Source organism: Coptis chinensis, chromosome 5, assembly GCF_015680905.1.
Source record: "Coptis chinensis isolate HL-2020 chromosome 5, ASM1568090v1, whole genome shotgun sequence".
Lineage (NCBI taxonomy): Eukaryota > Viridiplantae > Streptophyta > Magnoliopsida > Ranunculales > Ranunculaceae > Coptis > Coptis chinensis.
Genome location: NC_141460.1, coordinates 82109955 through 82123081, shown reverse-complemented (window position 1 = coordinate 82123081; position 13127 = coordinate 82109955). Strand labels below are relative to the sequence as shown.

At 36.7% G+C, this 13127-nt stretch overlaps 1 protein-coding gene and 1 long non-coding RNA gene across 4 annotated transcripts; both read left to right on the top strand.

Moving 5' to 3' along the window:
* Nucleotides 1-525: 525 nt before the first annotated feature.
* LOC147499319 (uncharacterized) lies at nt 526-5669 on the top strand. The gene is made up of 2 exons (XR_015195802.1): nt 526-991; nt 5396-5669. It is a non-coding gene; the product is annotated as an uncharacterized LOC147499319 (long non-coding RNA).
* A 254-nt stretch (nt 5670-5923) lies between these two features.
* On the top strand, nt 5924-12695 carry LOC147499318 (glutathione synthetase, chloroplastic-like). Of its 3 annotated transcripts, none has more exons than XM_086561142.1 (12): nt 5924-6111; nt 6188-6357; nt 6454-6529; nt 6615-6745; nt 7931-8053; nt 8132-8212; nt 8469-8549; nt 8665-8734; nt 10049-10170; nt 10497-10636; nt 11504-11696; nt 12460-12695. In XM_086561142.1, the coding sequence occupies exons 1-12, from the start codon at nt 5989-5991 to the stop codon at nt 12581-12583; spliced, it is 1434 nt and encodes a 477-aa protein (XP_086417268.1). In that variant the 5' UTR covers nt 5924-5988; the 3' UTR covers nt 12584-12695. The 3 variants fall into 3 exon arrangements, with proteins under 3 accessions (XP_086417268.1, XP_086417269.1, XP_086417267.1); XM_086561143.1 differs by having other exon boundaries at nt 5953-6111; nt 8132-8216; nt 8473-8549; nt 11504-11683; XM_086561141.1 differs by having other exon boundaries at nt 5953-6111; nt 8132-8216; nt 8473-8549.
* Nucleotides 12696-13127: the final 432 nt, after the last annotated feature.

The following is a 13127-nucleotide window of genomic DNA, read 5'->3' as shown; positions in this document are numbered from 1 at the left end:
GGAGAATGTAATATTGTTTTAAAACTAAATGTATGTTGATAGGATATTATGTGACTTAACTCCAAACATAAAAAGACTATATTAGCCATAGAGTTGGGGTGCCCATCGTAATGCATGACTACTTAACGGGGGAAATTCTCGCAAATACTAGCTTTTTTCATTATTGTTGAGATAATGGTCTATTTCTTCACATTTACTGCACACATAGCTATTGATAGATAGAAGAATCATAGTATACATTTCTGTGCACGTGCTAAAGCATTACACATGTTAATACACGACTGTTGGTTCAAATACGCAATAAAAAACTAGACAATGATTGGGCCTATTTTCCTTAGTTTATTTGTCTAATTATCAAAAAATTAATCAAGTCGTGGAAATAAATATAATATAATAATAATAAAAAAAAAAATCCCAAATAAATTATATGCTACGCTCACGCCCCCACTTCAATGCAGTGTACCAAAATGCAAAAAACCCTATCTTAAACTCCCAAATATACCAATCCAATTACTACTAAAATGCAGGGGCAGATGCGTAACTTTAAATATGAGTGAAATTCACGTGACAAATCAGAAACCAAAAATATAAAGAAGAACTAGGTCGAGGAAGAAGAAGAAGAAGAAATGGAACTCTCAAAACCCAACAAGACAATGGTGGTTACTAACACTTATCCATCATACTCAAAAGCACTATTTGAAAGTACAGCAATTGGTTATACTGGTGGTATGGCAATGGGTTTTGCTACTGGTTACCCTGCTAGTTACTGGGGAACACGAATGGGTGTCTGGTTTGGTCTCTCCCGAACTTTTGAATATGGTGTAGGCAAAATGCGTCATAAACAAGTTGATGATGTGTGGACTAAAGCCCTCTGTAGTGCTGCAGCCGCTGGTTGCACTTTTAAAATTGGCTCGAGTCTTCGTTTGACATTCTTGTGTACTGTTGGGCTTGCCTGGTTAATCAAGGTCACCCCTAAAGCTTATTATTGAAGGTATGTAACTATGTATCATGTATGTACTAGTAAACATATTTTAGTTGGATTAATGAATTATTGACTAATTAATGGTTTGTGTTTAGAATTTATCAAATAATCTCTTAAGTACGATGATGTTCGTCTGTTGTCTCCTCTCTTTTTTTTACTGAAATGATCATCATTTAAAGATTCTGTTTTAAGAGTAAGTTTATAGTTACAGATATTTGCTCTGGCTTTGAATAGATCTTCTCATGTCTGATGGGTTGCCAGACACTGTCGGTCTAATTTTTACCAGATTCTAGCATATCAACGCTGTCGATTTGTTAAGTGCAAGGTAAATTAAGCCCTGGTGTTTGGTGAAAATAAACTCCACACCATGCATGTGAACCTCATAAAATTTCAAGTCAGTTGAAATTCTAAAACAGAAATAGAAGGGAACCATCAATCGACATGAGTGAAAACAATTGGAGGAAGAGTATGTTGGAAATTTTCAAAATATGATATGTCTTATGTTCTTGTTTGTTTAGTCTTACTATGGTTATAAGGTTATGTGATTAAATGAGAGAATGAACATGTTGTTGCATAGTCGGTAGTGTCTTTAGTTGGTTTATAAGACAATAACTACCGATAACTACCATTTGGATGGTTAGTTTGGCGCAACAATAACTACCTAGAACTACCGTTTGAAATGCTTAGTTTTTGGCACTCTTTGAAAGGGTTATATTTGAAAGGACATGTGACTGTTGGTGAAGGGTGTAAGAGGTGTCAACCTCTACGTTGGTTGTCTAGTGTGTCCAAGTACAAGATATCTCTTCGAAGAGATATTGCACCATTTTGAAATGGTGTTTGTGAAACTCATGGCATTATTCATGAAGTGTCAACTCTTTATACCCCATAGTCTAATGGAGTGGCAGAGCGGAAGAATAGAATTTTGACCGAGATGGTTAACGTGATGCTATTAAGTTTGGATTTACCGCTATCTTTGTCTGCTTGGCCATTTTATCTGCTTGTTTTATTTTGAATAGAATTCCATTGAAAAAGAATAATGTTACCCCGTATGAATTATGGTTCTATAAACAAGTGTAAGGCCAGGTTGGTGGCAAAAGTATATAAACAAAGAAAATGGATTGATTATTTTGATACATATGCACTAGTTGCAAGGATATCGTCTATCCGAGTCTTAATATCTTTAGCCTCCGAACATCATTTAGTTATCCATCAAATGGATGTAAAAATGGCTTTTCTAAATGGTGACTTAGAAGAATAGATTTATATGAACCAACCTGAAGGGTTTGTTCTAAAGAAAGTTTGCAAGCTGGTTAAATCTCTTTACGGCTTATGCAATGGCATGAGAAGTTTGACAAAGTTATTTGTCAAACGGATTCAAGGTTAATGACGTCGATAAATGTATCTACTCCAAATTTGAAAACAATTGTGGAGTTATTATTTGTTTGTACGTTGATGATATGCTAATCTTTGGCACTAACCTTGAATGTGTGGAAGAAACAAAGTCGTTTTTGTCATCTAACTTTGATATGAAAGATCTTGGTGAAGCTGATTCTATTCTTGGAATTAAAATTCTAAGGAAAGGTAATGGATTGGCATTGACGCAATCACATTACATTGAAAAGATGCTCAAGAGGTATGGTAAATTTGATTATAGCCCAGTCTCTCCACCAGTAGATCCTACTATCAAGTTAATGAAGAACACTAGACATTCTAGAAATCAACTAGAATATGCTAGTGTCATTGGTAGTCTCATGTATGCTATGCATTGCACAAGACCGGATATAGCATATGCAGTAGGTATGTTATGCAGGTTCACAAGGAATCCAGGACTTGAACACTGGAAGGCAGTTTCACGAGTACTTAGGTACTTAAAGGGAACTATGGACTTTGCTCTACAGTTTGTTGGATTCCCTCATATATTGGAAGGATGTAGCGGTGCTAGTTGGAACAATGTAGAACTAAAGTCGAAATCCACAACTGGATGGAACTTTACACTAGGAGGTGCTGCAATATCTTGTGGTTCCAAGAAGTAGACATGTATATCATATTCCACCACGTTGTCAGAGTTCATAGCTTTGGCAGACACATGTAAAGAAGCAGAATGGCTAAGGAATTTGTTGGTAGACATACCACTTTGGCCAAAGCCATCCCCAGCTGGGATGATAAACTGTGATAGCCAGGCTACACTGTTTAGAGTCTCAAGTAAGACTTATAATGGAAAAGTCTAGACACATCAGTTTTAGGCACCATTATATAAGACAATTGCTCAAGAATGGAGTAATTACAGTTGACTATGTGGAGTCAAAGAAGAATTTGGCAGATCCTTTGACGAAAGGACTACCAAGAGATACGGTTTCTCAAACGTCGGATCAAATGGGACTAAGGTCTACTGTTTGTTTAATCAGTCACCTTCAACGGCAACCCGACTTATGTCTTGAAAAATAGACAAAGTTCAATGGGTACTAACAAGTTGATTGAGTGGCTATGTGGATATACTAGAAAATTTTAATTACCTCATTCATGATATCTAGTGTGGGTTCCTGCATGAGGAGAGGTTGGATTGGATCCTTAATAAGTCTATTATAAATGATGACTCGTAGGATCATTATATAAGACTTACCTATATGAGTGAGGAAATCAGGCCGTTTCCTATGAGAACTAGACTGTCTCTAAAGCATTCAAGAAATTGGGATACTACACAAAGCCATTAATGTGCAAGCTAAAGGAACACTCTACTTATGGAGACGAGTTTGTGCACGCGTTCCCTGCTTATCACTATGAAGTCCTTGGTTCAAGATTTGTTCACCACAGCGCTTCGGTACGGCTTTGTAGCAATGCACTAAGTGAAGGTTCAAAGCCAAAAGCTACCTATCATCTATGTATTCGTCTCTACGATAATGCCTTGTTTTATACGTTGTATTTCATATGAGTCAAATTTTGTAAAAGAAGGAGCAGCCTTATATATATTAATAAAGTTTTTTATTTTCAAAATAGTGGGGGAGTATCATATTTTTGAAAATAGTGGGGGAATGTTGGAAATTTTCAAAATATGATGTCTTATGTTCTTGTTTGGTTATGTGATTAAATGAAAGAATGAACATGTTGTTGCATAGTCGGTTTATAAGACAGTAACTACCGATAACTACCATTTGGATGGTTAGTTTGGCACAACAATAACTACCTAGAACTACCGTTTGAAATAGTCCGTGAGCGGAGCGAACATTTTGGGAGGAAGAAGGGGGTTATCTTGGACAAAAAACAACTTGGTTGGTTTAAATGCATCTGTCCTCATCTCTTCCCTTCAGTTTTTTCTCTTCGTCTCTCTCACTCTCCCTCTCCAGACACTCTAAATCTCCACTCCTCCATCTTCCTCTCCCACTCCGCTCACCCCCACTGCTTAGCAGTATACTAGTTAGTTTTTGGCAATCTTTGAAAGGGTTATATTTGAAAGAACATTGGTTGTCTAATGTGTCCAAGTAGAAGATATCTCTTCGAAGAGATATTGCACCATTTCGAAATGGTGTTTAAGGAACACAATATCTATTCAAAGAGACATTGCACCTCTTAGCACAAATCTTTGATCAATCCACCAAAATGAAGAGACCTCTCTATAAATAATTCACTAAAACTCAATTTCATAGTAAGTCATTTGGCATCAGTTTTTTCTATTGAGTGTTTCTCGGTTGAGTCGGATAATACACAATCCGACACTCGATGAACCATCGATTGGGGCTTCATTGTATCCTGAAAGCATATTTCTTATAGGCCCCATTGTGTATTCGCGGTTTCTACCGGAGGGGAGAAATTTTGCTTAAAAGATAGCTGATTCTCCGCGCCTTGAAGTCATTGAATCGATACTCTTATTCTCTTGTGTTCTTATTCATCGTTTTGCAACCTCAAAAGATCAATAGAGTATAGCAACTCCTTTGAAAAACTCTTTAAGTTTTGTTTTCTTGTTTCTTTTAGGGTTAACGAGTATTACCCTCCCACTAGATGAGCCAATTAGGATTTCCCCCCACTAGATGGGAAATCAGGCCCCCCCCAACACACAAAACAAAAGTCAAATTGGGTTGACCATATTTTTTTTGTGTGTATTTGGAGAGAGGAGACCCTAATTGGCTCATCTAGTGGGGGTGAAATCCTAATTGGCTCATCTAGTGGGGGTAATACTCGTTAACCCTTTCTTTTATGGTATATATGGATTTATGATGTATGTAGTCTATTATTTTTATCACTATTATTACTCTCTTTTTTTTGTAGGGTACTTCGAGTATTCTTATCAGAAGTTCTCATGCATGTCCTATATTCCTGCTAGACAAGAGGAGTCTTTACTCTGAATGCAGTTAGGCAGTACATGATTAAACCCATTTGGAGACTAATAATAATGCTTTCTTCTCTTCTTATTTTTTGTAGGAGGGATGGGCGGACAGTGGACAGTGGCAGAAGAAGCTATGGTTACTCACCTACAACTTTAGTTTCTGGTGCAAGAATACAAGTATTAGAGAACTTTAACTAACTAGTAGAGTAGTAGTCGTCTCATAGCTTCAAAAGACATTGCTCATTGTTCGAATTTCATACGACCATGCTTCCTGTTTATCTCCATTACCTTTAATGTTGTTCAGATTTCAAACGACCATACTTCCTGTATATTTCATTATTAATGCGCCTTAATGGTATTTTCGACTTCCTTTAATCTAGTATAATCTCATAAAATTCTAATTCTAAAGCCTTACTTTTCAACAAATATTCGCATCGTTGCTAATCTAGTCAACTATTTTTTTTTCGATAAAATCTAATCTAATCAACTAAGTGAGAAGTTTGTTACAAAATGGATGTAACCAAAGCAAACATATTGATTTGGGCCAATACTTACACGGGCTAAAATTGTTAAAACCCGAGCCCCCAAGTAGGATAAGGTCTAGTGGGGCCAGTCCACATAATGGGATCCACCCACTTCACCACTCTTTTATTTCCCCACTCTCCAGAAGCAAAAAAAAAAAAAAACAATGGCTGATTCTTGTTCAATTTCAAGGACACCCATTTCTCCACAAGTGTTGGAAAAGTTAGTATATGATGCTCTAGTTTGGTGTTCTCTCCATGGACTTGTTGTTGGTCACAAAACCAACCAGGTAACATATCTTTTCCTGTGTTAATAATCAAATTTACATTAATACCCTTTATTCAGTTTGCTGTTTTGAATTGTAGAGATCAGGAAGAGTTCCTGGTGTTGGGATTGTTCATGCTCCATTTGCATTGTTGCCTAGTTCATTTCCACGAACTCATTTTGTACAAGCATGTGAGCTGACTCCTATTTTCAATGAGCTCATTGATCGTGTCAGCTTGGATGGGAACTTCTTACAACAAGCTCTATCTAGGTACCCATTGTTATTTCAAGTTGGTTAGAAGTATAGAAGAACTAATGAGTTGATGTTCTTATGTTTCTACTTTTTTTTTTTTTTTTTTTTACGCAGAACTAAGAAAGTTGATGCTTTCACTAGTAGACTCTTAGATATTCATTCCAAGATGTTGGAAATTGGTAAAAAGGAGGTAAGCCTTAACCTATAAGCAAGCATTGTATTGTTATTACTGGTGGGACAGGTTTTAGTTTTTTTTTTTCCAATCACTGAAATAGGAAATTCGTTTGGGTTTACACCGTTCGGACTATATGCTTGATGCTCAAACCAATGCTCTTCTTCAAGTAGAGCTCAACACAATTTCCTCTTCATTTGCTGGTCTTAGTTGCCTTGTAAGTGAACTTCACAGGTAACTATCAGGTCATCGTGTATATATACTTTTTTATTTCTCAAAACTTTAAGTGATGCTTAGGCTCATAGAATTTTTTTCATATTGAATTCTCTTTATCTTTGATAAAATGAGAGCAATTAGAGAAGTGCCACATCACTTGATAAAAGCCTTATGTGCTTTACCAAGAGAAGAACTACTACAGTCCCATATTGTTAGGTTAAGACTTGGGAGGTTGGGCCCAAGATCTCAGGTTCAGTTCCCACCTTCACCAAAGGGGAGATTACTGAATAAATTTATCCAACTTCATCTCTTTCTTATAGTTTATAACAAAAAGTGGCGAAAAGACATTAACATGATTCCCACCTTCACCAAAGGGGATCTGTCCAAAAATCTAAACACATGATTGCCATGATACCATGACACTAGTGGATGACAGGAGCTAAACATTCTTGCCAACAGTGTACATGCCTTGATGTCTTTTTTGAGCTGACCTGGAATGCATTTTGGGAAAAAGCCAAACTAAATTTGCAATGATTGTTGAAAATAGAAAAGAATGCCACTGGGGAATTCCATCTCACTGGATCAGCCTTAGAAAAGGAAAACATACTGAATACATGGATATAATTTCTTTAAATAAATTATTCTTTGAAAGACATGTCCCTATCTTGATTGATAGATTTCAAACTTCATTATAGAATATTAGAGTATCATTTGATTATTCAGTCATTGCTTCGTCCCGAGTTGGATCATCTGGTTGCTAATTGTTCTCCTTTGTGACAATCCCAACACTCTTACGTGGCTGCTAGTCCAGTTTTCTCTCTTGCACAAAGTGCATGGAGCTTGACTACCACTTTGTTTGAGAGTGAAGCAGTTTCTTCCTTCAGTTGATCAAATGTCCGATATTCTCACTGAATGTCAAGCTGTGGTTTCTGTTTCTTTGGTCCAAACTTGTCTTTCCGCGACCACCATGCTTGCGGTTCAGTGCAAAACCAGTCCACAGAAGTTGGCAAAATCCGTGTAGTAAATGTGTTTGTTACTTTATTTGTTTCTACAATAGAATAATTTACTTGTAGAACATGGTTGCTCTTGTAATTAAACATGTCATTTATGCCTCATTTATTGTTGTTGTTGTAGATTTGTAGAACATGATTGATAAACTATAAGGAGTATCTAATTAGTTTGCATGGCCCAAATTGTTTTCAGGCACTTGCTTAGTCACTATGGAGAATACCTCAAATTGGATTCCTCAAGGGTCCCTGAAAATGAGTCTGCTAGTCAGTTTGCAGACGCATTAGCCAAAGCTTGGAAAGAGTACAATGATTCCAGGTTTGATTCAACAAGTTAATTGTGTTTTGTTTAATATCTGATGCATGTAATCATGATGACCTGTGTATATTTTCACAGAGCTGTAATTGTGGTTGTGGTTCAAGGTGAAGAGCGCAATATGTATGACCAGCATTGGCTTTGTTTCAGATTGAAGGAAAAATATCCTTTTTTTTTTTCTCTGGTGCAAAAGATTACTTATGAGAGTTTACGTTGACTCTAGGTGTTGGTACCTTGTTGGTTGTAGGCTTGTAGCTTATTCAAAAAAAAATCAATTCCAGCTTTTAATCTTGTCCCGCTGAATATTTTCTAAGAAAAAGGCTTTGGAATTTCTGTTCTTTTATTTGTTTATCATTCACTATTTCTCAGTTAAGACCTTTCTTGCAAAATTACCACCGAGTCCTTAACTTTTTTACACATATGGTGTGATGACCATTCGAAAAACTCTTACAGAAATTGAAGCAGAGGGGAGGCTTCAACCAGATGGGACTCTTCTTATGTATATACCTTAATGGGCATGAGCAAATCCTTCTTTCAGTCCCGCTATTTTCCTTTCTTCATTGTTTCTTGTTATCTCTCAGAATTTGACACTTGAAATGCCTTTGTCCATGCAGAAATGAGCAATCAGTCGCAGTTATATATTTTAGAGCTGGATACACACCAAATGACTATCCGTCTGAATCAGTAACCTGCTCTGCCTTTTCTTTCTTCTTCAACTTTACTGTGAATTGTAGTTGTTCCATCATTATTTTGACGCAACAGACACACAATACATGATGCACAGACACGCATGTAGTTCATTTTCTTGATACTTTATTTCTATTTCGTGTATGGTCAATTTATGTAGCATTTTGTGTGTACGTAAGCATGTAATATGTGTGGGTATTTATGATACTTGTATGTTTCTGACAGTGAACTTACCAATGTATGTATAAAATACTGTTGGACAGACTGTAGTAGCTCTAGATGGGTTATGCACATATGGTGCATATACAAGCGAATTATAGCTGCCAAACATACACTCCAACCTTACATAACTTGTTTGCCAAGACACAACTTATTTATCTGTATATTTTGATAAGTAAAACTTTAATAATGAGAAACTTGTATCACAATACTATAACGTAAGTATGGGATGGATAAATGGGTATTAAAGCATTTACATGGACAAAGACTATGCTGGAATAGGAGCCATATGTGCCAAACTTCACTATGCTCCATTCATGTAGTTACACTAATGATCCTGAGTAGGCCAGAAACAAGCCAAGCTTGAGTGGATCAGTTAGTTTCCTTTAGGGATGGTATTCGAGCAGAGAGCCAGTTGAGCTTCCTTTATTCAGTCTCTGCTCTTTTAGTTACATGAAGGAGCTTTAGTCAGCCACAAACGAGCCTGAGTCATGCACGATTCGCTAAAGCTCGTTTTCCAGTCCTAACTAAGACTTGCCAGGACTGGTGTCGCAAATTGTTATACGAGGAGGTTATTTCCTGAGAGTATGCCGGAAATTCACCTGGCTCAAAAAGCAACAAAGCATTTTGAGCAATGGTACTCGTCCTGAGGGAGGAGTGGTGTGGGTGGGTGATAAAGTGGGAGCTTTAAAGTGGAGAGGGTTGTTGCAGAGGAGGGGCGGGTGTGTGGGGAAGTGACTGACACAGGGAGTGCTTTAGAAAGGAGCATAACCCAATGGTCTTAAGGTTACGCCAGGAGTTTAGTTCCACATCATTTAGCTACTGTCTATTTACTGTAGTAAGCTGTGTACAAATGTATCTTTTTGGCAAAATGGATTTATCATAAAGAAGTTCTGTAACATAATTTAGTGGGGACAAGTTTCTGTGGTTGGAATGGATAGTCACATACATCTTCCTTATTTAATTTTATAGATTTTCTTATCCCTAGACTTTAGAATAATAATGTTGTTGGGTTTGTATTAATCATTTGCATTGAGGAAGGACTTCCTTTTTTTTATGTCCATTTGTGTTTGAAATTGCTTATATTACTAGGAATGGAAAGCTAGGCTGCTGATGGAGCAGTCTACTGCTATCAAGTGCCCATCTATTTCCTACCATTTAGCAGGGACCAAAAAAATTCAACAAGAGCTCGCAAAACCAAATGTACTTGAAAGGCAAGTCATAGCAGTCTTTCTTATCCTTTTGTTGCTTGAGCTGTTTCTCCTGGTCATACTTAAGTAAGCTTGCTGTATTGGGTACAAAGTCCAACCAATAACCCATGAATGTATTAACTTTAGTATGTCCGTACGTCCATATTAAACCACCTAATGCTCATCCCCTCTTTCAATATTTAGCTACCTGAGATTCTTTAAACCGTATAAAGCTGTTCATTTGAGTTTCCGGTCAATTTCTTCAACTTTTTAATTTTCTGAACAATAAATTTGAGAATTTTGATTCTCAATTCAATTTGCATTGAGATTTTTGTTTGTTACATGAGCAGGTTCCTTGATGATAAAAATGATGTTGCGAAGCTACGAAAATGCTTTGCAGGTTTGTGGAGCTTGGATGATTTAAAAACCATGAAGGATGCCATTGAACAACCTGAATTATTTGTTCTGAAGCCCCAACGAGAAGGCGGAGGTCTGTTTAGTAACTGTTAATAAGTAATAAAAATAGTAGTTATAAATCATAATGTAGTAGTATAGTATCATCATTCTTTCTCATTATCAGCAATGCTTTTTTACTTAGAGCGTCTCCAATGGGGGGTGTAAACCGTATAGAGTGGAAAGTTTACACCCCAAGTGTCAAAAAACTCTATCCAATGGGGGTGGGGAATTCCCCATCTCGTTATCAGTTGATAAATAGCCCGGCGACACTTGAAAACACGTCTGAACAAAAGAAACGTTCGGACGTCACTTGGAGTGTCGTCCCTATCTATTTCTAAAGTCACAATTTGAAAATTTTAAACTCGGACGTCACTTCAAGTGTCATTCGAGTTTAAAATTGAACTTTTTTACACTTCTCCATTGGGAACAATAGAGAGTGGATATTTATGGGCTATACAATAATTTGCAATTGGAGTTGTAAAATCCTAGTGGCACCTAGGTGGAGCCTATGTGGAGGTGTAATTTTACACCCCCATTGGAGATGCCCTTAGTTGTGCAAAAGAATAAGATTGTGACAGATGGAACCTTAAACCAACTAATAACTTATTTACATGCTGAGAACTTGAAGGCCGCAGTATTACTTAAACAACAACTTGTAAAGATCGAAAAAGAGTAAAACAATTAGTGTAGATAGACTCATAATTTGAAATAAAAAAATTTTGACTCTCTTCAAGCTCTGCTTAAGTTTCCAAGGATGCTTTTGTTTATGAGTTGAAAGGCTCCTCTTCAACCATAGATCTTCAGTCCAACATGATTGTTACCTTTGTCGTAATAGTCGTTGTTCTCATTATTACATCTTACTATTCATCCAAAGATTTCACAAGGGTCGTGTCACTTTCAGGGAACAATATATATGGTGATGAGGTGAAGCAAACACTACAGAAATTGCAGAAGGATGGGAGCGAAGAACTTGCTGCTTATATCCTCATGCAAAGGATATTCCCTGCTTCCTCGCCTGCATATATGGTTCAGGATGGAATTCTTCATGAAGACCATGCCATATCAGAACTTGGAATATATGGTACTTATTTGAGGTGATATAATTTTTCCTCTTGCGATAGGACTATAACAGTCATTATGGATATTCTCATCTAAGCTACTATTCTTTAATTTATTTTCCCTATAGTCCTATGTTTCTCTCTAGGATTCAAAATTTATGTAGGATCTTGAGGTAGGTATACAGAACTTAAAAACTTTGTCAAATAGCCACATAATAGCGAAACCTTATGCCAATTATAGGAAAAACTGCGTTACCTTTATATCTTGTTCAAGTATGTGTGGTCTCAAAACTGAGGCATTGTAATTTTTTAAGATGATTAAACTTTATAATCATCTTGTAATCTTCTAATGGTTTCAAACTTGATTCAGAAGATTGCCTTAATTGAATCACTATTTCCTTTCTAAGTAGCAAGTATGCACTATGATCTCAGACCAGAAATCCTACGACACTCTGTCCAGTCTACACATGCACACACATGTATACTTGCTTTTGTTTTTGTTTTTGTTTTTGTTTTTGAGTAAGGGTATTGCTAGATCGCTCTTCTGTGAGCTTTGATATCCAATACTTTGGTTTTAGAGAAGTGTGTTACATGTTAAAGACAAATTTAAGGTTATTTCATAGTGAAAAGCTGAGATCTCAGAGCCCTCACAAAGATCGAGCTTGTGAGATGTGGACGCTTCTTTTTTTCACTTTGTTTTTGTCTATGTAGGTTGCAGCTTTACAGATGCATCAAGTGATGCGTTATACTGTAGTATTACATGTTTGAATGTACTACTGAATATTGCTCCAAATTGCAGGAACAAAGAAAAAGTCATCATGAATGAGCAATGCGGTTACCTTACACGTACAAAGGTTTCATCATCAAATGAAGGAGGGGTTGTTGCTGGATTTGGCGTCCTTGACAGTGTATATTTAATTTGATGAACCGTGTTTTCTAACATAACTTCTGTTGTGTATCATAATGAAATTGTGAACAGATGGGTGGACTATTGAAATTATAAATAAAATGCAAATAGCACTTGTTGAGAATAAATTTTCTAGTGAAATCTCTGGATTTAACAAATTTATGGACCAAAAGTTGCCCTTGATGAGTGCAGATACGTTGACTGAAACATGAAGAGCTGTACCCAGAGTCCAGATGCTCTGATCTCTGGAAAGGGAGTAGGTTCATCTTTCTTTTTCACGGCGGTTTATATGTAGGAGTTTTCTATGTAAATGAAAAAATTTTGTCAACAGAGGTCTTTTTGCTTGCAAATGCTGATACAGTTTACCGCCCATCAAGGCGAACTCTAAGGCAGCAGAAGACTCTGACTAGTTACAGATAGTTACGTGTTCAGAAACTAATAGGAACTCTTAATTCCTTCAAAAGTTCACATCATATACATTGATTTCATGAAAATTCCATAGTTGATCCATAGTGATTCCTTTAGAACTTCATATCATAGACATGATTACATGAGAGAAA